The sequence below is a fragment of the Acinonyx jubatus genome, chromosome E2 (assembly GCF_027475565.1).
Source record: "Acinonyx jubatus isolate Ajub_Pintada_27869175 chromosome E2, VMU_Ajub_asm_v1.0, whole genome shotgun sequence".
Classification (NCBI taxonomy): domain Eukaryota; kingdom Metazoa; phylum Chordata; class Mammalia; order Carnivora; family Felidae; genus Acinonyx; species Acinonyx jubatus.
In genome coordinates this window covers 12,406,326-12,432,627 of record NC_069396.1, presented here as the reverse complement: position 1 = coordinate 12,432,627, position 26,302 = coordinate 12,406,326, and the positions used below count along the sequence as shown (strand labels likewise).

The 26,302-nt window shown below is 43.5% G+C and overlaps 1 protein-coding gene across 7 annotated transcripts in view; it reads right to left on the bottom strand.

The window, feature by feature from the left end:
• Window positions 1–26,302, bottom strand: part of WDR59 (WD repeat domain 59) — an 84,284-nt gene that overhangs the window by 23,032 nt on the left and 34,950 nt on the right. For 5 of the 7 annotated variants that reach the window (XM_015087195.3, XM_015087196.3, XM_015087197.3 and 2 more), the window contains exons 8-18: window positions 23,357–23,473; window positions 19,235–19,312; window positions 16,950–17,106; window positions 13,620–13,699; window positions 12,308–12,440; window positions 12,048–12,172; window positions 9,613–9,777; window positions 7,519–7,614; window positions 7,028–7,184; window positions 6,513–6,582; window positions 1,857–2,010 (exon numbers count right to left, since the gene is read on the bottom strand). In XM_015087195.3, the coding sequence (XP_014942681.2) occupies window positions 1,857–2,010; window positions 6,513–6,582; window positions 7,028–7,184; window positions 7,519–7,614; window positions 9,613–9,777; window positions 12,048–12,172; window positions 12,308–12,440; window positions 13,620–13,699; window positions 16,950–17,106; window positions 19,235–19,312; window positions 23,357–23,473 (1,332 nt within the window). The other 2 variants (XM_027076214.2, XM_053211291.1) reach the window with 2 other exon arrangements.

Below are 26,302 nucleotides of genomic sequence, written 5' to 3'. Positions count from 1 at the left end.
TCTAGAGTTCTTATAATGTTCTACTTCTTGGCCTGGGTGTTGTTAGTTCACTGAATTATTGCCAATGATTTGTGAACTGTTCTGTACGTATATTATATAGAAATACAAAAGTTTCAAATAAAATTATAATAAAAGTGTCTGCTCCCCTTTTATGTGGTCATTATCTCAAATAAAACCTAAAGACCATGTGCTATACTAGGTCATCCTAAGGGACTATAAGAGCCCATTTTCTGTGGAGAAGCTGTACACCGGGAATCATCCCAAAATGAAGGATCACAGTCCTCCCCCTCCTCCCCAGAAGATCCTACCTGATACAAGGTAATTATCTATGTGCCTTTGGTCCCTCTTTGTGACTGTGGTATTTATAGGAAAAGAGGCCAGACCATGAAAAACATGGGCGTAAGCCTTTACAAATGCTTTTGCATTAGGAGAGGCCCCATGGTGGAAACGGAGTTACTTTGACTAGACATGGCCTTTTTGCACTATCAGGGTCAAAAGTGCTAGTCAACCTACTTTCCCAATCCAAACCCAAGCATGAGTAACACATGACATGATTCGAAGGAGGACTGAGAACTCTCTTGGACTAAGAGATCTCCTCAAATGGGCCCTTACACTCAAGAAAATTCCCCATTTACCCAACCATGAGTCTGTTTGGCTATTATGTCAATAAAATGCCCTAGTTCTGACCATCTAGCCAGCTGCCTGCTAGCTTGCTTGGAGGGAGTGGGAGGGAATCCTAAAAATTTTGAATGTAAAGGACTTGTGGGGATATATGTGTTCTGAGACAGTCAGCAACGGCCAGAGGGGCACAGTTCCATCAGAGATGTGAAGAAGGGGACTACGGAAAGGCAACAAAAAGATCACTGTCCCTATTCAAGTGAGTGGTTTTGTCCAAGGTCGGTCCTATCTCAAGCATCAGCTCCTGCCGCTCGCTCATTTCCGTCACATACAAACTCCAAGACTACACAAAGTCAGAGGTGGACAACTATTAGTGTGAACCAAGGTTAGACAATACAATGCAATCGAGGTGAAGACACCTCTAACACTTGCTGGAAATTGGGTTTTTATTTAAAATAATTCAATTTTTTAAAAAACACATTTCAATTAGAGTCGATCCATCATTTAGCCGGGGACAACAACAAAGAATTCCTAAGGACCGAGCTCTTCTTAAAACATCATTTCAGTTAAAAGCCAGTTTAAACCAGCCTCTCAATCTGACAACACAGGAAGAGTTCTTAGAAGCATTCCTACGCTCTGCCAACATTCTCTACACTGTCATCACCAAAGGCTTCTGCTTCTGACAGCTTAATAGCTACATTAGGAACGATGAGTTCCTTAAGAACTCAGGAACACAGGACAGGCTCGGGTGATTTTGTATAAACTGACCATTCAGATGGGCATTTCAGTGGAGATTTAGTAAAAGCCTAAGACCTCTTAGAGATCAACTTTATAACTTTTCACCACTATGAACTTCTAAATATATCGAGATCCCAAGCCTTCAGAAGCATCCCTAAATTTGTTGACAAACATCAGAATATGAAGGAAGATCTGCAGCTAAATTATGCTACCTGAAACAAGGGGAATCAAGCTTCGTAAATGGGGGTAACAAGGATAGGGTTAAATGGGGAGCGAAGAATATGGATTCTAAGAACCAACCCATCCCTCCACACACACAATTCACAGTAGTTAAAACCAACTGAAAGGAACGAAGCAAAGGTCTTTCTTGAACCAACTAATTTTGAAAGTTAGAGACTATAGGGGCATCGCTAACTTAGGTGCTGTGCAGAGCAGGCAGGGAGACAAAGAACGAAAATCTAGAAGGAATAAGAATCAGAGGCCATGCCTCTCCTGCTTACCCGCTCCTTGTAGTAGAAGGAGCTGATGGAGACCTGCTCTTTCTCACTTCGAGTGGGGCTCCCACTGTATAAACGAAGGTTGCCAGGGGCCTCTGTGCGGATCTTCATTGGCGCAATCAAGCCAGTATGATAAGCAGACAAAGCTGACAGAGACCTGTAGTTGAAAACAGAATTATCCATACTGGCTTCAGTCTTTCCTTATTTCCAAATACTGTTGCTCTTAAGCACATGATGAAACCAAGAGGAAAAGATGGGTAAAACGGGAAAAAAAGGAAACTCAACAAAAAGAACAAAACACGACTTTTGTCTGCAAAAGCGGAGAATACTTCTAAGACTGTATACATAGAAAATCAAAGGAATCTACAAGCTATGAGAATGAACAAGTGAATTTAGATACAAGGCCAATCTATAAAAATCTGCATTTTTATACATTAGAAACAAACATTTAGAAATATCTTAAAATTTTCATTTACAATAGCATCAAATACCTAGAAATGAACTTAATTTAAAAATGTGCGTTGAAAACACAAAATATTGCTGAGAAATCAGAGAAGTATCATGTTAGTGGATGAGAAGTTTCCATATTACTGTCAAGATGTCAGTTTTCTCCAAACTGATCTGTAGAGTTGACACATTTCCAATCAAAATATGAAGAGAAGTTTTGTGTAGAAACCAATCAGCCATGTCATGTTTTTACAGGAATGCAAAAGACCTAGCCAATAGCCAACATGATCCTGAGTAAGAGTAATAAAACTGGAGGACTTACTAGCAGATTTGAAGACTTACAATATAAAAGCTACATTAAGAGTATAGTGTTGGCATAAAGAGAAACCAATAGAGCAAAGGAAAAAAGTAGACTCTAGAAATAGACCCACAACCATATTCAATTGATTTTCAACAATGGTATCAATGCAATTTTTTTTTTAATCAATGCAAATTCAATGAGTAAAGTCAAAATTTTTCCATGAATGGTGCTGGAACAATAACTATATAGCTCTACTGAAAAAAGCAAACTTTGACCCCTACCTCACATCATACACACAAAAAATTAATTTGAGATTGACTACAGACCTTAAAGAAGGACTCTAAAACTATAAACTTTTAAAAGAGAAGAATATTTTTGTAACCTTGGGTTAGGCAAAGATTTTTTTTTTCTAGAACACAAAAGCACTAAACATAAAATTTTTAAAGTGATAGATTGGATTTTATCAAAATTAAAAACTTGTATTTATCAAAAATCATTACGGAGAAAGACAAACCACGGATTAAGAGAAAATCTATCTGGACTTCCAGCAAACGATTTAGAACCAGAATAAAGAACTGACACAAATAAATAATAAGAAACCTAGTCCTATAGAAATGAGCAAAATACTTGAACAGGCACATCACAAAAGAATATACCCAAATGATCAATGAGCACACAAAAGCTGCCCAACATCACCAGTCATCACCACAATGAGATACCACATACCCATCACAATGACTAAAGTTGAAAAGATTGAAAATATCAAATTTTGGAAAGAATGTGGAGCAACTATAATTCTGAAACATTGCCGGTAAGAGTGTAAAATGACACAACCACTGGGGACAGACTTTTTGGCAATGCTAAAAAAAAAAAAAAAAAAAAAAAAAAATCAAACATACACCTAACCTATGACCCAGGGATTCTGCCCCTTGGGTAGAGAAGTTAATATACACGTCCATAAAAAGACTTCTGTGTGTAGGTCTACTCATGATAGCCGCAAACTAGAAATAATTCAAATATCCCTCAAGAAGAGAATGATAAATTGTATTATTTTCATACAATGGAACCATCGATATATGCAACTCTGTGGATCAATTTCAAAAACATAAGAGACTCTTAAATATGGAGAACAAACAGAGGGTTACTGGAGGGGTTGTGGGAGGGGGGAATGGGCAAGGGGCATTAAGGAATCTACTCCTGAAATCACCATTGCACTATATGCCAACTAATTTGGATGTTCCACTATACGCTAACTAATTTGTATGTAAATTTAAAAAATAAAATTAAAAACAAAAAACATTAAGTTAGCAAAACAGGTGAGACACAAAACAGCACATGCTGCCTGATGTGCTACTTAGATGAAGCTCAAGCACAGGCAAAACCACAACTACAATGATGGAAGTCGGAAGACTGGTTTCCTCTGGGTGTAAACAGAGAAAACTCCTGTTCTCTATGTTGATCTGGGTGTTGGTCATCAAGGTATACACTTCACATCTGTGTACTGTAAATCAGACCTCACTGAAACACTGTTAGCGTGCAAACCGTTCTAATAGGAACATTCTTCCCTCTTATCCGAAGCCCAGATACACATATTCTTGTTTCCCTTTGAGAGCAGGTGCTTGTTTTCTAGTCCAACCTTTCAAAAACAGAACCCAGGTAATACATGGGGTCTCTGACACTTAACTCCCCAGGCCTGTGCAGTCAAGGTCTCATCTGCTCAGGTGACTGCAGAGATTGGCAGACTCCCAGGACAGCAGTGGTGCCTCCTCGTGCACTCGGTTCAATCTTTCTTTCCTGGAAGTATGCTAATTATATTTCATCCCATACATCCAGGTGTTCGCAATGGGAGGACTTTCATGTTATCCTAGACACCGCACTGCAGGGGCAGAAGTCCCTCGTACGCACCTTATAATTTTTAAGTTTAAAAAACCAGTGGTATGGGGGAGGTTGTGCATGTGTGGGGACGGGTGTATATGAGGACCCTCTGTACCTTCCACCCAATTTTACTACATACTTAAAACTGCTCTAAAACATGAAGCTTATTAATTAAGAAAAAAAAAAAAACCTTTGTGATGGGATCCAGCAATTCTGCTCATAGGTATATACTGGAGAAAAATGAAAAGCTGTGTCCACACAAAAACTTGTACATGAATGCACAAAACAGCATTATTTGTAATAGCCAAAAAATGCAAATAACCCCAATGTCCACAGACTGATAAAGAAATAAATAAAATGTGGCATATGTATATGACAGAATATTATCTGGCAATAAAAACGAAGTCCTGGGGCGCCTGGGTGGCTCAATCGGTTGAGTATCTGACTCTTGATTTTGGCTCAGGGCATGATCTCACGGTTTGTGAGATTAAGCCCCCTGTTGGGCTCTGAGCTGAGTGTGGAAGCCTGCTTAAGATTCTCTCTCTCTCTTCCTCTCTCTCTCTCTCTCTCTCTCCCTCCCTCTGTGCCTCTCCTCTGCTCACACGTTTCTCTCTCTCTAGAATAAAATTAAAAAAACAAAAAAAGAACTACTGACCATGCTACAATATGTATGAGCCGTGAAAACACTACACTAAGCAAGGGGCGCCTGGGTGGCTCAGTCAGTTGAGCATCTGACATTAGCTCATGTCATGATCTCATGGTTTGCGAGTTTGAGCCCTTCGTCGGGCTCTGTGCTGACAGCTCAGAGCCTAGAGCCTGCTTTGAGTTCTGGATCTCCCTCTCTCTCTGCCATCCCCTGCTCACACTCTGTCTCTCCCTATCTGAAAAATAAGTAAACATTTTTTAAAAGTTAAAAAAAACCATTACACTAAGTGAAAGAAGCCAGTCACAAAGAACCACATAATTATATGATTCTATTACTATAAAATGCCCAGAATAGGCAAAATGATTGACAGAAAGTACATCAGTGTTTGCCCAGTACTGGAAGAAAGGGGGACTTGGGAGTGTTGACACCTAGGGGATGCAGTTTCTTTTGAGGGTAATTAAAAATGTTCTAGAACTGACTCTAGTGATGGCTGCACATGATCTGTGAATACACAACAAGCCACTGAATTATATACTTTAAATGGGTCAACTGTATACTATGTGAATTATATTTGAGTAAAATAGTGAAAACTTAAACAGTAGTAATAGGAAACACAGAGCCACACGCCAGGCTGTATTCTAAATGCTTCCCAGGGATTAACTCATTGATTCTTCCCAGCAACCCAAGTATGTAGGTGTCACTATCATCCCCAACTTATTGGTAAGGAAACTCAAGGATGGTTTACATAACTTGCCTAAGGTCACAGAACAGCAGGGCCAAGACTTGGACCCGGTGGTTTGGCTCCGGAGTCCACATTCCCATTTGCTACCTTAGATCTCCTCTTAAAAACAAAACAAAGCAAAGAAAAAACCGACACACAGAAAAATAATGGAGACCAGACAGGAAGCATGTTAAATTGCTAACGATGACTCGCCATGGAAAAGAACAGCTTTCAAATCTTAACTGAAAACTTCCATAATGTTGGAGTTTTTCCAACCACTGAATGTAGTTTATAAAAATTTCACATGTTTTGGTAATGTCAGAAGTGGCATACTAATGTTGTGGAACTAGAGATGACCTTTTTTTTTTGTTATTTTTCTATTGTTATTTAATGTTCAAATAATACTTTAGCAACAGGGGAAAAGAATTTGCCTTGTTTTGACAACAACTTTTATCAAACTTCTTCTAGTGGTTTGGTGGTAACCTGACAGTACAAATCTCAGCTGAGTAGCAATTTAATGAGCCTGATCATTCTCCAATGAATCTTCTAATGGGTATTTACTGAAGAACTAACACACACTGTCCCAAGACCAACGCAGTGATAAACCCCGGATGTCTGCCCACCTATGGCTCCGTGAGTGCAGCTTACACCTGCATCTCCCAGGCTCACCTCGGAGTAGGTTCTGTCGGAGACACTGCTCGATGCATCGTCATAGGCCGCGTGAAATACACCAGATAGCCTGACAAAGGAGACACCACATGGGCACATCAAGGTCAATGAGTTGCACGCGGGAAATCCAAAGGCAGCACCGGTCAGTCCTCGCTACAGCCACACTTTAACAACGACAAAGGTCAGAATCTCTAGGATCCAGGAAGGATGGGATGTGTTTGGTGCAGAAAAAATCTTCTCAGGTACTTTCTACTTCTTTGCTAGGGGACCTGTCCTACGTTGAGAATCAGGGATCGTCAGAATGAAAAAAATAAAACTGCAATTCTGTTGAGTATTCTCAGGATATGTCCACAGAAGCCAATTCAGCATCATACCATTTAACACTCTCGCAATCTTTTGAGTTACCAGGAAACGACAAATTTTCTGATTTGTCTGAGATTTCTTTATAGACTATAGAACAGTCTCAGCTTCTCACTCTCACAATCTACAATCAGAGAACCAAAAGAAAGACAAACCTGCTCCACAGAACCTGGCCCCCGAGGTCCTAGGGAAGGGAATGTTGGCATCTTGGTATGACCCATAGGCAGTGGTCACCCGGGCAAACGTTGGTAAGGGCGGAGTGACGGAGTTTGGGAGTGCAAAGGGGTTGCTGGAAGTGCTGTCTTCTTGGTTCTGAAATTTAAAAATTAACAGACTAGGGGCACCTGGGTGGCTCAGTCGTTTAAGCGTCTGACTCTTGGTTCCGGCTCAGGTCATGATCTCACACTTGGGGAGTTCAAGCCCCACATCAGAGTGTGGAGACTGCTTGGGATTCTCTCTCTCCCCCTCTCTCTCTGCCTCTCTCTCTCTCTCTCTCTCTCAAAATAAATAAATAAACTTAAAAAAATTTTAACATACTAAAAACCACAGGCTGTCTTAAAGCTGACTTACAAAATGAGGACACATTAGTTTGGGGAGGAAGAAACGAAACAAAACACCAAAGCACGAGTCGGTACAAGAATCCCACCACAAAAGACTCAAGGCAGGAGACGAGCTGGCGCAGGCAGGGCTCCAAACAACTCTGGTTGCGCTTCACTTTTTGCAGGGAAGTGTCTTTCAGGATCTAGAAAAGGCACGAAACACAGTCAAGAATAGCAACCTTCTCTCTCCTGATTCACTTTTATTCTTCAAAGCAGTGGGAGGCCGTGAAGACGCAGGGAGACTGGAGCACAGCCGTGCCTCAGGCTTCCAGTGCAGCAACCTACTTTCCAGCTGCTCTAGAGGCACGGAGGGCAGATGCGTTTCTGTGCCCTCTTCGAGAAGCCCGTTCCTCAGCCAGGGTGTGCACACACATCTTTACTGTGAATTCTACTCCTGCCCTGTCCTAGCTTGACCCCTATCCCCCCCAGGAAAATCCCAGTACCTTAGAAGTAATGCTCAATACAAGCCCGGGGGAGAAGATTTCAATCCAGTGGAAATTATTATAATTTTTTTCTTCTTTAAAAACATAAATCCTAACATTTTAAGGCACATATTGGAGACCTAAAGTGACATACACATACTGAAGACAGGCATGTAAACTGGCTGTCCTGTAACGAAGTCATTACCCATGTGGGGCTACGGGGCATGGGAAGTGAGGAGAGTCTGAATCGAGAGGTTCTGGAAGCACACAATTCATACCAAGTGTTGAAGACTTATTAGTACAAGAATGCAAAGTGTCTCAACAATTGTTATATGGATTGCATGTTGATATAACACTTGGCACATACTGGATTAAGTAAAAATAGTATTGAAATTAATTTACCTGCTACTTTCCATTTTTTTTAGTGTGGTTACTAGAAAATTTTAAATTACGTGTAGCCTACATTCTATTTCTGTCAGACAGTACTCAATTAGACTTTTAGAGATACTTCCTAATCCTATCATTTGTATACCAATAGGAAGATCTATCTTTTTTTTTATATGTGCAAATAAGACAATGAAATATTCAAATTCCGAGTACAGAAAAACAAAAAAAAACCCAGACTCGTAACTAGAGAGAACAAATAGATGGTTACCAGAGGGGAGGTAGGTGGGAGATGAGTGAAATGGGTGATGGGGATTAACCACACTTAACGCGATGAGTGGTGCTGAGTGATGTAGAGAATTGTTGAATCATTGTATTGTACACCTAAAACTACTGTTAACGCTGTATGTTAATTATACTTGGATTCAAAAAATTCCAAGCACAAAATGTACCTCTACCACAAAACCAGAGTAACGTCTGAGAGATCTTTACGCCACCTGAAAAATTTCTTGGCTACGTATCTTATCCCAAGAAGACGGGCCAAGTGTGTATAATACAAACTAGGCCAAAGCGAACAGCATTTGGGTCAACTTGGTCGGTCAGGACTTTTCAGTTACTTCACACAGGCTGCTGCTCACACTGAAAAAGGTGTAGCATCCCCAGCTCGTGGGGCTGTTTAAATGGGGGTTCTGCCTGATTAGCTCTGCATGAACTGACAGAGCAAGTTCCTGAGCCAGCAGCTAAGAGCAGACGCCGTGCCGGTCGGCCCTGTTTCGGGCACCGCCATGCCTCCAGACGCCTCACGTGTTCAACGAGCCAGCCGCGCTCTGGGATGACACCATTTCCTCTCATGGAATGAACTTTTTTAGTGACCTCACATTTTGTTTTCTGATTATAAAGTATCTCTTAGCTTCAGAATACATCTTGCCTACTGTTTCCAGATAAATGAAAATGTACTGCAGGGCTCTTAACCCAGGATTAATGCACAGCTTTAATGAGATCTCTGAGCAGATGAGAGGCAATTATGGAACCGCATCCTATTCACGCACAGTGTTTCTGAAATTATATACCACAGTTGCGCACATTTTTCTGTGTCGGTTTCATTAGATGTTCAAAGGGGCTCCACGACCCAAAAAGGCTGAGGACCACCTCCACTGTTTGCTACACACAGTGAACAGCAAGGGCTAACCCGGTGGCGCGGAAGGACAGATGACTTTCAAATCTTCTCTACCGGACTTTTCACTCGACCTTACTCCTCAACTCAGACACGGACGCCCGTGGACAGAGGTTTCCTCTTAAGACACCTGAGGAGAATTTGTGAACACAGACCCCCACCTTCAGCAGCTTGGCTTTCATCGTGGACGTGATGGTGGTGGGGTTGATAAACTGGAACGAGGGGGCAGCGTTGTTGGGATACTGCGCGGGGAACTTGACCAGCATCTTGACGCGGTGGCTGCTGCAATGCACAGACACCGTGCAGCTCCTGTCCGCCGCATCCATCTGCAGGGGACAAAGGGACAACCGCTTGGGAGGTAGGCCACCATTCGTTTTCAGACGCAAATGAATTTACACAAGCTAAGTGCAAGCTCAAGGTTCCTGGTAACTGGGTGGAGGGGGGGGATTCCCCAAAGACAAGTGAATCTGGAAGATTCGGACAACTTGTGTTCAAGACAGATGTTTCATTTTTAGCACTGATTTAATAAGCTCGAAGTATTCTGACGTAAAAAAGCTTCAACCTAAAGCTGTAAGGTAGACTGGAACTTGTTATATTTATTTTGAGACGAGAAAAGAAAGCAGGAAGAATGGAAATACCTGACTCAAGTTCAAAAGAACTCCTGGGAAAATCCATAGAGACAGAAAGTTGATTAGTCAGCGCCAGAGGCTGGGGGGAGAAGGCAATGAGAAGTGACTGCTAATGGATATGGGATTTTTTAGGGACGATGACAATGCTTTGGAATTAGGGGTGATGGTTGCATAACTCTGCGACTGAGGTTTACAACCACCAAACTGTAAACTTTAGAAGGGTAAACCTTATGGCATGTGAATTTTATCTCAATACTTTTAAAAAAGCACTCCTGGAAAAGGAATCAAGATCTCCTTCTTAAAAGAGACTCACTTGGCTATCCACACTCTTCTCAACTGTTCTCAACAAAGGGGGTATGATCTGAATCAATACAGATAGCCAATTAATCAGAGGATTCTTTCTCTCTCTTGATTTCTTGTGAGGCCCACCAGAGAAGGCAGCTGGAGTAGAGCAAAAAACAGGAACACAGGTGGGAAATCTGGGGACAGATTTCAAATATTCTCTCTTCCACCAAATAGCTGCTGACTTCCGACAAGTCATTACATCTCTTAGTGTGTGTTTCCTCTTCTGTTAAGTGGGGATAAAAGCACGTGTTGCAGAGTTGTTGCATTTATTTTTTTGTTTATTTCTTTTTGAGACAGAGAGTGAGCACAAGGGGGCAGGGGCAGAGAGAGAGGGGGGACAGAGGATCCCAAGCGGGCTCCATGCTGACAGCAGAGAGCCCCGTGCGGGACTTGTACTTGCAAACCGCGAGATCATGACCCGAACTGAAGTCAGGCACTTAACTGACTGAGCCACCCAGGTGCCCCTGCAGAGTTGTCTGGTTTTTTTTTTTGTTTTTTTTTTAATTTTTTTAATGTTTATTTATTTTTGAGAGAGAGACAGAACACGAGCAGGGAAGAGGCAGAGAGAGAGAGGGTGACACAGAATCCAAAGAGGCTCCAAGCTCTGAGCTGTCAGCACAGAGCCAGCCTGATGCAGAGCTCCAACTCACCAGCCTCGAGACCATGACCTGAGCTGAAGTCGGACGCTCAACCGACTGAGCCACCAGGCGCCCCCCTGCAGAGTTGTCTTAAAGGCCAAAGGAGATAAGTATGTACACACAGGTACATATCCATGCCTACTGTTTGTTGAATCTGGGCAAAAGAGAAACGAATCAAGCTTCAAAACTCCTTCACAGGGGCGCCTGGGCGGCTCAGTCGGTTAAGCGTCCAACTCCCGATTTTGGCTCAGGTCATGATCTCACAGCTCATGACACAGAGTCCTGCATTGGGCTCTGTGCTCACATCGCAGAGCCCGCTTGGGATTCTCTCTCCCTCACTCTCTGCCCCTACCCCGCCCCTGTGCTCACGTGCACTGTGTCTCTCCCTCTCTCTCAAAATAAATAAACATTAAAAGAAAAAAAAAAACCTTCTTCACAGACTCAGTTCTCTGAAGGAAAGCATTTCATTACCCGCCCAAAATGAAAAGAGTAAATCTTTCCACATGTTAGACGAACAGAGAGGTTTGGTGATCTCACTAGGAGCTGAAGTCATTAAGGAAATGACCAGCTCTAAGGGCAGGTGGTACAGCAGAGCACAAAGAACCTTGGGGAGGCAGGCGTGGCTGCCAAACTCAGCTCTGCCATTAACTATGGCAGGAACCTTTGCCAACTCACGGAGCCTTCCTGGATCTAAGGATCTTCACACATGGGAAAATGAAGTGTTGGAGCATCTAAGAGGATTTCAGGACACGTGAACACCAGTTTATCCCTTGGTCCAGCTTATGAGAAGAGAGTATGGTAAGAATATAATTTACATTGTAAGACTTCTATTTCCTTAGAAAGTCTAGAAAATAAAAAAGCAAGCAGAGAGGTACACCTGTTAGAGCAGCGGAGCTATCTGTAGCCACCATCCTGGCTCAAACAGTCCCCACTCCCACAAAGTGCCATCTGCAAGCATGAGCCAATCATTAGACTACTGAGTACCTCCACGTTGACATTCCGGATCTGCACGTTGATCAGGGAGAACTCCTGCTGCAGAGTCTGAGGCAGTCCCGGCTGATCTGACTTCTTCTCTTCCAGGAGACTGCTTGGGGGGTCTTCCTTTAAGACTAGCAGGAGAGAGAGGGTCTTCAGTTGTTGGAAAATGTTTTTTGAAAATGAGTCAGAGAGCAGTTCTGGGGTACCTGCCAGAACTGAAATGCACAGAGGGGCACCTCACCTAAAACATCAGTTTAACCAATTACCTTCTTCCTCCCCATGGCTCAAGTTGTGCTGGTGATCCGTATCTTGAGTGTGAAGGGTCTTCTCTGGTTCCGGCAGAAGAGAAATGCTCTCAATGAACTCATCAACACCATCTAATATGTCATTTGCACAAAGCTGCAACAAAGGGTAAAAGATCTAGGTCTCCGGAAGTCAGTGGAAATGTTCATCGAGTCTGGTTCTGACTTAAAAATGGGACTCACGGAGGCTAAAAGACGTCAGCCCAAAACTGAGACAATCAAAATAGGTTTTACCCACCACCAGCTCCCCCTGGTTAAATACACAGGAGAATAGGCTCCATTATCTACATGGAAATTTTTCATCCTGTTCATCCTTTATGCAAGCCTCAGAAAACATTATTTTAAATTCCAAGCCTTTGTGGAGTTATTCAGCTAACCCAAGACCAAAAATGAATACATGGTACTTTCTGGAGAAAATATATTTAAAAGGCAGTAAGGTGATGATACTTGACCAAAATGCTCAAGAGTGACTTCTTACTAAGCAATGTTGCACATTTTTTACAATTTTATTTATTTGTTTGTTTGTTTGTTTTTAAGTAACCTCTACATCCAACGTAGGGCTTGAACTCACAAACCTAAGAGCAGGAGTTGCATGTTCTCATTCCCAGGTTTCAGCACCGAAAAAACCCCAAAACACAATAAACCAAAAACCCAACTCCATGGTGTTGTAAATTTCAGCCAGCATTTTCCATCCACCCTATACGGAGCACTGTGGGGGAAGCAATACAAGGGAGGTGTGGCTCCTGCCTTTAAGGAGCGTGGCCACTGAACGAAAGAACCACACTGAGGCGGGAACACAGCAAGGGGCCGTGGCAGCAGGTCACACCAGGTGCCACCGTGGTTCGTGGAAGAAACAGAACTTGTGGGGCAAACCTTGAAAAAGGCTTCAGAGAATAGGTGCCACTGATGGATGTAAAGGGCTCTGAACACTGCAGAGTGTAAGGTTTGACTTCCTAGCTCATTTAGAAGAAGAGAAAGAAATTAAGCCCACAGGCCATTTGCTCAGTAGGCTATCTACAGTCTCCTACCAGGACAGGAGAAAAGGCAGTCGGAGGCTTTTCACGCTTAGAAGTGCCAGATATCAAAGTTGGCTCTTGGAGACCGCAAAGCCTCAGTGTGGCCTATACAAGCCACTCAGCCAACCATCAAGTATTATTAAATGTCTGTCATGTACCCTCTAAGTTCCACAACTACTAACCCTTGGTTTTGTTTTGTTTTGTTTTAAGGTTTCCAGCGTACCCGGTTATACTCCTCCACAACGGCGCTGAATACATACCCTCTGCATCTGGGAATCTACCCGCCACATTCTCAAGGTCTGATCCCGTGACCACGTGACCAGTTGGTAGTCCTTGGACCCTAGAAATCACCAAATAAGAATCCTGGAATTTTTGGAGGGTGGGGTGGGGGGTGTGGATTCAACATCAACTTTGCTACAAGTTGCAGGGGAGCGAGATTCCTCCCTTCATTTGGCCATCCATCCATTCAATAAATACTTACTGACCAACGCCTATATGCCAGGCACCGTTCTAGATACTAGGGCAACGGCGCGAATGCAACAACCTCTGTCTTTACAGAGCTCACAATCCAGTGCTGGCAACAGACAAACAGATAAATATGCGATAAAATGTCTGGGAGTGATAGCGCTCTTGCAAAAAAAGGATAAGACAACTGCCGGCGGAGCTATTTTTAGACAGGGCTCCCTGAGGAAGTCGCATTTGAGCAGAAACTTAAATGAAGCGAAATAATAACTGGCAGGTGAGCAGGTGAAAAGGGATGCTGGGATTTAACGTCACACTGAACTTTCGCCTCCACAAATGTTCCTCCTTTTACACGCTCCAGAGGAGCTGATTTTGAATATGATTTTTTGAAATGAATTGCTTTAAAAGCATAATGACACCTTACTGTTTGAAAAGAATTTTTTGGCAAAGAGATGCATCTCTTCATAAAATGGATAATCGATCTTGAATGTTCTTAATGGCCTGAGTTACATTTTCACATATTAGGTCTGGTCAAAGGGAAATTATTCTAAAAAGGTTTAGAGAGCTTTATGAAAAATCAGGGCATTTCAGAGTAATTAGGTCCTATCTAGAATCGCCTTTATGGCCATCCTTAGACAGCCGAGAATTTAGAAGACTTTAGAATTTTTATGTCATCCAATTCCCTCATTTTACAGATGGGAAAATGGAGGCACCAGAGAACACACTCTGTCCGAGCTAACAGGGTGGGTGAGGGGCAAAAATTCCTTCTCTGTGTCACTGCCTTCAGTTGGGCCTCCGCTCCTCAACGTGTCAGCATTTCCCTGTGTGTGCCCCACAGGACGCAGCTCTTCTGAATAACTGCCTGCCAGGAGTCCCCTCATACAGACTCCTGCTCGTGTCAGCCACTGTCTGTCTCCACATCTGGCTTCTCTTCATATCCCTGACTGGAGATAAGTTATGCCTGATTCCCTTCTAAACCCAGCTCCTCCACCACTGCCTTCACCCCCATTCCCTCCTACCCCCACGGGGCCCTTGCTTTCCCACGCCCTCCCTTTCTTGCACCTTCTCCTCGCCCTCAGAGACAAGGCAGCAGCTCTAACATCAACTCAGTCTGCTCCTTGCCTTTGAAGGCAATTTCTTTCGCGAATCCAGTCCCTACCGCCTCTGTTCACGTTGCCTTGTAGTCTGGCCTCTAGCCTCAATCCGCTTTTGGAACTCCTCTCTTAATGATCATATGGCCTCCTATTTGTACCATTAAGCGCTTTTCTCTTATTCTGCACATCCATCCTTCAGCAACACCTACAACCAGCGACTGCCGCTTCCTTCATGAAGCATCTTCTTCCCCTGGCTACAACACCCCGATTCTCTTCCTACCTAAGAGCCCCTGCACCGCAGTGAAAACCAAAATTAAACCAGTAAAAATTGACTAGGAAGACATGGCGGTAAAAATAAAATGGGGCAGCCTGAAGTTGAAAAAGAAGTGAAATACAGGAATACATGCAGGATGACTAGACTTATAAAAGGTTCGACAAGCACACTGAAACTATTCCAAGGGATGCGCTAATGGGTGGCAAAACTCTAAAAAAATAATCATTCTCATGAGTGTTAGGACAGCGTGTCCTTCTGGGGAAGGGAGGGCACTGTGATCGAGAAGTTTCTGGGGTTCTAGCAATGTTCTCTTTCTAGACCCTGGTGGTAGTTATGTATATTTTCGCTTCATAATTTGTTAGAATGTACACGTTTTATGCAGTTTTCTACACAGATGATATACTTTACAATAAAAAGGAATTTGAAAAAAAAAAGCACCTGTAACCGGTACTCAAAAATCTCGTTACTGACTAGACGGTCCCAACAAACACAATTCACCCTGCCGGCTTACAGACAACACAGATAGCTGAAAATGGGTTGCTAAAACCTTTTCATTCCAATCCAAAACTACAGGCCAACCTCTCCCTGCCAAACCACGAGGAAACTACATCTTCTATTTACGATGGCAAAATGCAAGAGAGGAAGTTGAGAGCCAAAGTCATGCATGCAAATTAATGGGATAAAAACCAAGCAGCCTCACGTTTCTAGAAGCAAGGAGATTTGGGAAATAAAGATGGGAAAATTCAGGGGGTGATCAAATGAGTCCCTTCAAAAACTATCCTGGAAGAGGCTTGTGAAGTCACAAACAAGCCGGGATAAGAGGACTGCTCTGATCTCAGGATTACCAGAGACCTTTCCCGGGACTCTGGACAGTCCACACCACTCCACTGCCTGGTTTTCCGTCTATCATATGGAAAGACCTTGAAATCCACTTCCGTTGCATAAAACCTTTAGAGATCACAACAGTAAGGTCTCAAGAAAAGAGAGGCTGCAACTAAATTTGCACACTGAGCGGGTGGAGAAGCGGAGGCCGAGGGCTTGTGATTCCCATTACACTTGACCTTGCATTAGTGAGGGCTGGCTAGATGGAGGTTCAAGAACCATCCCCGAAACTCAGTGGCCTAAAGCAAGGACATCTTGCTCCCTCTACACCCCCACCTCATCCTTGCTGCCGACGGGCACAGCTCCAGCTGGAGTCTTGCCAGCTGCTGTGGCAGAAACAAAGAGAGCGTGTTAATTGCACAATGGCCGTTAATGCTTCAGCCCAGAAGAGATGGCATCTCTTTGTTCACGTTTCACGACCAAAGCAAGACGTTTGGCCAAACCCATCTTCAGGGAGGGGGGAGATAAAACACCACCACGTGCCGTGAAGAGAACTAGGGTTATTTGGTGGGCAGCGCTGATGACGGCCTCAGGTCTCCTTCCTCAAGAGAGTGGAAAGGGGCGAATGCCAGACTTCTGAGGGTTCTGACCCCAGAGTTTTTCAGCCCCAGAGATGATCCGACAGGAAGTCTATCAATCTCTTCCGGATCTCTTCCACACAGGTGAGAGATGACACTGAACATAAGAGAAGAGGAGGAAACCTGGGAGAGAAACCACAGCCGTACACCCCCTTACCCATCTACCGTGAAAGGTGGCGACCCCCCTGACTCTCTCGTTTCTAAAGCCCAGCCCTGAGGTGCCCATGCTGGGCCACACGGCCAACCCTGACTGGAGATGCCGTGGACCACGGCTCAGGAGGAAATCAGGCTCCCCCTCACCCTCCTTCTGTCTTCTCCACTGGAACTCCAGCACCACATCATCGTGCCCCACAAAGGTATGCACTGGCGTGTTCAAGTCAAAGACGTTCCACAAGAGAAGACTATTTTCCCTCCGCAGCTGGGGAACCATCACAGTCACCAGTCCATTGCTGAAAGGCTACGGCAGGAAAGGGAAAAGAAGGTGATTATTCCAGGGAGACTCCGCTGAATCTTGAATTACCCAAGTTGGGATGCTTTCCTAACTAAAATAAATTACACGATGGGGGGATCCCAACCACTCGGGGGAGATTTTTTTCCCATACCGTAAGTTAACCATCACATCTACTTTCCTTCTGCATTTATTTTACTTCTTCTTCGCGTGGAAAGGGCCACAGCCGGTAAAAAAATAAAGCTAAGCCAAATCCTTGGAGAACTTTAAATTCTGAAACAAGCAAATGGCTCTGACCGCTGCGTATCATGAAACACTGTGTCGCATCCTAGTGCTTCCCCAGAACGAGTGTGCAAGACACCCTGGGGAAAACCCCAGAGAGGCAAGCAGAATTCTTGCCATGTGGACACACACCGGAAGCACACATCCACATCAGGCAGCACCTCCCTGGCCCCAAAACTGCAGCTTTTCAGAGGAAAACCCTCCAATTTCAGGACTGACATGTTTTACTTATCCACACCTCATCTGCTAGGGAGCTGAGGGGCCCATTTGGTAGATAATCGGCCTCTGTTCTTTAAGGAATAAACCACAGTCATCTAAAAGCACATTTATCTTCACTTGCCCTCCTGGCAGCACTCCTGGACTTCTCTGTTTATTTTTTAAAGTAAACATATTAATCCAGAGAAGTATTTCACTGCATAAGAACAATGTCTGATTTCTTGACAAGCACTCCTAGATGCAAAAGCCACTTAATCCCTAAATTATCTTCTATGCTCCACAGAGTCTCAGGGTGACAGCCTAATGCAGAAACGCAGCTTTATTCACCTCTGTGCTCCCTTTCAAGTTGACACTGAGGACAATAGATTATATCTGATCAGCAGCTATCAATGTGGCAATGGGAAAAATTGTGGGAAGGCTGATAACAGCCTGCCCCCCCCCATCTGTGGCATTTTATGGTTTACAAAGCATTTCACACACAATTTTTCAAAAGGAAAGGCATATTGTGCATGTGCTAAATGCCACTGAATTGAACATCTTACAGTGGTAAATTTTATCACAATAATAAAAAGGAAGACCTAGTAAAAATTATTATTCATATTCTACAGAGGAGGAAACTATTGCTCAAAAGCATCCAGTAGCCTGCCCAAGGCCACACAAACATTAAATGGCTCATTGCAACATTATTCACAACAGCCCAGATATGGAAACGACCTAAGTGTCCATCAATGGAAAGATGAAGAAGACGTATTAGATATATTCTATGGAATGCTATTCAGCCAGGAGAAAGAAGGAAATCTGCTATCTGCCACAACATGGGTGGACTTGAGGGCACTACGCTAAGTGAAATAAGTCCGAGAAAGACAAATACTGGGTGAGGTCACTTACATGTGGACTCTAAGACAGCTGAATTCACAGAAACAGAGAGCAGGATGGTGTTTGCCAAGGGCTGATGGGTGGGGGAAATGGGGACATGCTGGTCAGATTTCCACTTGAAACTTCTAGTTAGAAGACGAGTAAGTTTTGGATCTAATATACAGCATGGTGACGGGAGTGAACAATACCATATTACACTCATAAAAGTTGCTAAGAGAGTAATATCACATGTTCTCAATCCAAAAAAGAAATGGTAATTATGTGATGTGACTGAGGTATTAGCTATGGTACCAGTAGTCTTGCAATATATAAGTGTATCAGACACCTTGAACTGACACAATGTTATATGTCAGTTATATCTCAATAAATCTTGGGGAAAAACTAAATGGCATCGATGGATCCCAAACCCAGGTCTTCAGAATCTAAAGCCAGAATTCTTCCCACCATCGGGAAGAAATCCACTGACTGAAAGCGCTTCAACCCTGTGGCTCCATCTCCCCACTTCCCCCTGCCCTTAGTGACCACCTTCGTGCTGCCCGGCTTCCCAGGTGGTGGCCAGCAATCCTAGTGCAGATTCTTCCCCAACACTCGAAGCGCCAGTTTTTAAATACCTGTGCCCCCACCCCTCAACCAGGACAGGAGGTGAAAACTGCCTCACAGAGAAAGTAAGAGAAAATGGCCCTCGTGGCCCCCGCCCCCCCCCCCCCCACATCTGGAACACCAAGTTGAAGCTCCCCAGCAGGAGGTGGGGTGTCCCACTCACCGTGTATCTGGCCTTCCAGACGGGCACCTGGCAAGGGAGAATACTGAGGTATTTCCGAGGCTGGCGGTAGTCCCAGAACTGGAAGAAAGAGAGCAGGATAATGTGTGAACTAAATGCCATCAAAAGACTCGACAAGTGAAATGAGCCCAGCTTCGCTCTGTCCTCGGTGTGTTCCACGCAGCCCCCTGGCCCTGGGACCGTGGCAGAGACACAACCCTCCCTCTCCCATTTACAAACATTCCCAGGGAATTTCCAGACTCCACGAGGACTGGCCCCGGGGGGCAGATCACCATCATCAGCCTGCCTACTAAACAGCCTTGTAATTGAAAGGTAAGAATGACATGTTTTCACGCCACATCGCGTTTACACCGTGTAGGGTAATGTAACTAGGAACTAGGCTGATGTACTGACTACTCACTGCATTCCAGAGTTTGGAGCTTTCAGTTCTGTATCCCGCTTAATCTTTACAACCAAATAACGGGTGTTATTCATCTCTTTTTCAAATGAAGAAGCTAAATTACTGAACAGTCTAACTTGTGCAAGGTCACACCCGCTCCGCCACCGCCCCCGAACACGCGGAACTTGAGGCCGCGGAACATATGAAGGTAAGCCAGACACACTCTGCCTGAGCTGCCTGTGTTTTCCATGACAGGACAACTACACTTAGAGCTTGAACATTTGTCATGAAAGCAGGAAATGGCAGAGCACAAAAGGCAGGAGGACCGAGAGTGAGACTCTGAATTACTCAAGTACTAAGAAATTATTTTCTCTTAAAAAAAAATTTTTTTTAATGTTTATTTATTTCTGAGAGAGAGAGAGACAGAACGTAAGCGGGGAAGGGGCACGGAGAGAGGGAGACACAGAATCTGAAGCAGGCTCCAGGCTCTGAGCTGTCAGCACAGAGCCCGACACGGGCCTCAAACTCACCAACAGTGAGATCGTGACCTCAGCTGAAGTCGGACGCTTAACCGACTGAGCCACCCAGACGCCCCACTAAGAAATTATTTTTAAAAACAGATGACTCCCTCTCTCTCTGCACCTCCCCTGCTTGGTCTCTCTCAAAAATAAATAAAACACTAAAAAAAAAAAAAAATAGATGACAGCCATTCTGGAAAACAGTTTGGCAGTTTCTTAAAAAGTAAATGAGCACATACCACTGACCCAGTGATCTCAACTCCTGTGTATTTGTCCTGGAAAGTGGAAACGGTCCATTCCCAGAAAAATCGATACATGAATGTTTATAGAAGCTCTATTCATAATCACCAAAAGCTGGAAACAGCCCCATCAATGTCCTTCAATGGGTCAACAGAAAATAAACTGTAGCAGTATATCCATATAGTGGATTACTGCTCGTCAATAAAAAGTATATGATCTATCGATTTTGAAAACAACTTGGATGAATCTTGAAGGCACTATGCTGAGCGAAAGAAGCCAACTCAGAAAGTAAGATACTGAATGTATCCATTTAAATGACATTCTCAAAAAGACTAAACTACAGTGATAGAGAACACAACAATGGTTGCTAGAAATCAGGGGTTCGGGGAGAGTGTGGCTCTAAAGGAATCACATAAAGCAATTCTTGTTCCTTCTGACAACACTTTATTTTTGTCAAATTTGGGCTCCATATTCAAAATAATAAAATTTTTAAGATGTCTTTTCCAGCTAAACTGCCTCAGCATTTCCCAGATGGCCACAGGGAAAACTACAACTTGCTCCCTCAACTCGTAAAAGAAGGGAAGCTAGACATCATTAGGTCTGCTTGGCATTCTCCGGATTTTTAATTAGCTCAACACTTTATGAATGCTTTCCTGTTACCAAGTCTCCCATATGTGAAAAACAAGCAAATAAAAAAATTCAGTCTCCCTAAGCTAATTACATACAAGTAAAACGTTAGTATTATGAATACATTTTGGCAACTGGTTACTTGTCATGTCGGACAGAAGCATATTCATGCGCATTTACAGACTGTCACGGTAACTGTTAACAAAAGTAATCCTTTTTTTGAAAAGGATTATATAACTTAGGGGACAAGGTAGAGGACCCTGGGGATTTGACCAAGTCCTCGCTCACCAGAACACGATCTTATTCTCAAGGCAACCACTGACAGTCTTACGGAATGATTACATATTGCATGTGAGTGGAGGACTTTGGTCTGTTTCAATCTGACAGACTGGTCACTATAAGAACCAGAGCCATGCCATCCTCCCCTTCATAGGTGATTTCTGCTTTTCTCTTACTTGCCAAAGGGCCTTTGCTATGAGCTACAGATCAGAAAGGAAGGCTTCTGAAGAAATATCAGAAGAGCCTCAGACAAGAAAGAATCACATTCTTGAACAGCGTCATGGGTACAAGACTCTCTCAGCAAGGTGACCCTGACCCATGGGCAGACACACACCTGTCAGATGTACTGAGGAACCGTGTCTGGATTTCCAGGACACTTTGTCTAAAGAAGGCAATGTTGTAAAATAGGCTGCTTAACTCAAGTTCAGGAAAAAAAGCAACCACCTAACCTGGTATGAAGTCATTTCATTGTGGTCATGTTCTATTTTTATTTTTATTTCCTTAATGTTCTAATTTTAATAGCCATAAAAGAAAAATCCTTTTCTTTCTTTTCGATCTAGTTCTAAGCCTCAATTCAACAGTTTTACAGTTTAACAATTTCCTAACTCGAGTGAAACATTCATTCAATGGCACCTTGTTCCAGTGCACCCCTTAGAATTCAGAAAATAAAAATATAATAAAAATTACTATAATTATAAGCTAATATTTCTTAAGGTAAACTTAAGAAAATGATTATGTAGGGAAAAAAAAGACATACTGACCCTTATCTACAAATTATTAAAAATAACGGTTGAATATTATGCAAAGTGCCTCTAAACTCCTACACTTTCTACAATTATGCTATTTATTTACATTCAATAAAAACTGCTTTCCACCCACCAGGATATAGTGGAACACATCAAATACCATGTCAAAAAATCTCATTTAATACGTAGGCTAAGCCTACAAGTAAGGAACAGGGGCTGAATCTCACAGGTGGAAACTGGCCAGTCACCTGCTTTAATACCTATGGAATCCCAGCCTCACAGGTGGGAAAGATGTCACTGAACGGCGACAAACTTGAGGAAAGAGGAGGGGGTGAACTGGATGGTTTCTGGGTTCTGAACTTGGGCGACAAGGTGACAAAAACCCAAATCCAAAACAAGCAAACCAACAAAACCCCGCTGTGGCATATAAAAGTAAATTCCAACCCAAAGGGATTGACAATCCTCAAGGCAGAAGTTAACTTTTTAGGCCGTAGTGTCTGACCACACCGCAGGAAGACGTGGTACGGGAGCCTATGTAAACAGAGCGTTAAATCAACGATGCTGAATCGCAAAACTGCTAAGTAAACTTCTGTGGTCAAATCTCTGTCCTTCCAGACAGGGACCTGAGCTCAAGGAGGACATGTGGAACGAGGCTGACTCTGTGCCCTGCAACTTCGTAAACACAGCACACCCCACAGTCGGGAGAGGAGCAAACAACACAAAACGTCACACTCCACGATAAACCACAAACACGAGGGTCACTGAAACACATAAACCCTCGAGCACTTCCAGCAAGTTACAGAATCTAGTAGAACAACTCTGCCCCCGACTTTTTGCGGTGCTGATGACTGAAGATGTCCTAACTTTTGCAGACATGATCATCTTGTGAGAAAATTGCTATTTTTCCACCCCAGGGAGACGAACCACAAACTCGGTAACCTTAACAACGTTGGGGGCTTTTACATCTGGTGTGGTTTTTTGGTTTGGTTTGCTTTTGGTTGGTTTGTTTTTTCTCTGAAAGCTGACTTCTTGACAACTTCTTTGCAAATAAGCTTTTCCTTTCTAAATGCTTTAGTCTCTGACTCCCTTTCACAAAGGGAAAGAGGAAACCGTCTAAACAAATCCCAGGAGCCGCAACGGAGATACGCTACCCCATCATTCCTACTGGCCTACGTAACCAGGTTTACGTGCCCGTGCACCCCTAAAACACACACACTGTGCTCACTTATTGTAGCTTTCTTTCCAAAGAAAGTGCTGTTACGAAATCTGGTGCCTCCCACACACGGAACCCCAACTGTCCCAGTGGGTCACTCACCTTGACAGAATTGTCTTGGCTGGAGGTAGCAAGAATGTGCTCGATGTCTGGGTGCCAGTCCAGGCCATGGATTTTGGAGAGGTGGGCTGCGAGGTACTCCACTGCGGTGCTGGGTTTCTACAACAGGATCAGCACCGAGTGTTGTCGATTTACAAATCACTCGTTGAGGGTCTACCATGTAACGGACTGTTACGTGGGCAGCGGGGGGACACAAGAGTATTACCAGATCCTCTCTCTATCCTTAAGAAACTCCACTTTGTTTTGCTTAAAACAAACAAACAAACAAACAAACAGAAAAAGACTTATCCAGCTCTCCTTCACACATGCTTGGCATATGGGCCTGTGAGCCAGATTTCTTTCTGCTCCGTCGCCACGCGTAGTTTTAATGAAGGACACAAGGCGGTGTGTGCTCTTCCCCCAAATAGGACAGACTGCAGTGTCGGCCCCCCTTCCTCACTATCACTCAAGGAGAAGGGCTGTGACACGCAAACAGACCACCCCACCCCAATATCCTGGAGGTAAAACCACCAAATTTAAGTAATCGAGCACCAAGACCCAAGAGAACAAACACACATTGCAAAAGAAAACAATACATGATTAATAAGCTTATATAAGACAAAGGCAGAAGGAAACCTCAGAAATATACATTAAAGTGAAGACTTTACAGGGCGCCTGGGTGGCTTAGTCAGTAAAGTGTCTGACGTCAGCTCAGGTCATCATCTCCGAGTTCATGAGTTTGAGCCCCTCGTCAGGCTCTGTGCTGACAGCTCAGAGCCTGGAGCCTGCTTCAGATTCTGTGTCTCCCTTTCTTTCTCTCTCTCTCTCTCTCGACCCCTCCCCTGCTCATGCTTTGTCTGTCTCTCTCTCAAAAATAAATAAAACATTAAAAATTTTTTAAATAAAATAAAATAAAATATTACTAAGCTATCAAATTAGAAGACATATGTAAATAACACTCAATGCTGACAAGGCTGCATTTGTCACTGCTGCTATTTATACCAAATAGCACAACCTTTTGGCAAAAAACTGACAATTTTTATCAACCAACTTCAAATTTTCCTTTCTTAAGAGAGTATTTCATTTCACAAAAAGCTTTAGATAACAAAAGATGTTCATCTTGGTATTATCTGGGCTACCAGAAAACCAGAAACAACACAAATAGTAAGTGGGGAATAATTAAATTTTAGAGTCGATTATGGACTAGCTATCTGATCCAATATGATATAGCCACTAAATGTTCTACTTAGGGATTATAGCACAGGGAAAATGCATGTGTTGTAACGTTAAATGAAAAAAGTACAGGGGCACTTGGGTGGCTCAGTCAGTTGAGCGTCTGACTTTTGGTTTCAGCTCTGGTCATGATCTCACGTTTTGTGGGGTTGAACCCCACGTCAGGCTCCACAGTGACACTGTCGGGCCCGCTTCGGATTCTGTCTCTCCTTTCTGTGCCCTTCCTCCTGCTCAGGCTTGCTCTCTGTCTCAAGATAAAAAAACATTAAAAAAAACAAAAACAAAAACAAAAACAAAAACAAAAACAAAACGTGAGTGGGAGAGAGCCAAAGCATAAGAGACTCTTAAAAACTGAGAACTGAGGGTTGATGGGGGGTGGGAGGGAGGGGAGGGTGGGTGATGGGTACTGAGGAGGGCACCTTTTGGATGAGCACTGGGTGTTGTATGGAAACCAATTTGGCAATAAATTTCATATATTGAAAAAAAAAAAAAGCCAAAAAGCCAAAATGTTAGCACTTGTCTCTGAGTAATAGGTCTATAAATGATTTTTATTTTTCCTTTTATATTTCCTACAAAGAGCATCTATTACTTCTATAATTAGTGTTGGTCTATGAGGTTAAGAGCAGTCTCCAGAATCAGGCCTCCCTGAGTTTAAATCTTGACAACATACCATGCTTCAGTTTACCCGTCTGTAAAATGGGGATAAAAACCACTTATTTTAAAGGCTAGTCATATAGAGAGTTCTTAGAACAATGCTGTGCACAATGAACGATTAGTAAATGTTACTATTATCAGTTATCTGGGTGTGTGAACGAAATCCAACATTCCCACTGATACTGCACTTTTTTAAGGCTCTGATGCCTGGTACCATCAGTGCTGCTTTGACATGGGAAAGTGCCAGAGAAGTAAGAATATGACCTACAAGTTTTACAATCCATGTGAGCAAAAGTCTTAAGTATTAATGGAACAAAACAAGGTTAAAATTTAAACAAAATAGGTAAAATTGCCGAGGGAAGTCAGGATTGTTAGCGCAACAGTCAGAAGGCTAGAAAGGGACAGTTCGGCAGTCGGTCTCTGAAAGACAAAGAACAATGCTAGTCTGGAAAACAAGTACTGACAGGGTTGATGGCTGAATACCAAATGGTTTATCTTGCCTACGGCCTGAAAACATTCTAAAGCAAATATATATGCTCTGCAAATTAACCAAATATTTTATTTAAACCATTTACTATGTTTAAGTGCTACGCTAATGATGAAAGGAATAAAACCAGTTGCCAATTTAAGACATAAAGAGAGGGGCGAATGGCTCTCACCAGACTGGACGAAGGGACACAGACAAAAACTAACACATAGAAGGTGCACCCGGCCACCTCTACTTACGGACTCACCTGCTCACCTGAGAGCCACCTAAGGCAGAGGGCTTCGGCGGCACACGCTGCCCCAGCAGGTCCTGGCACCGAACGCGGCAGACTCCGCGTCTCCGCTTCATCTCCTTCCCCTCTCCCCAACCACATGACCAACTCCCTGCCACGAGGGAAGGGGCGAGGCTGCCAGGGCCACGCTGAGACTGGACAGTCAGCACCCAGGCTGACGGTTTCGGGAAAACGACAAGTGGGTGCTCCCCGGAGGCTGAGGAGCTCTAGCCTCCAGTTCCAGAAAGCGGGAAGCAGTAGGACACCCCAGATCTTACAGAAAGAAGTCAACTGCTCTGTGCGT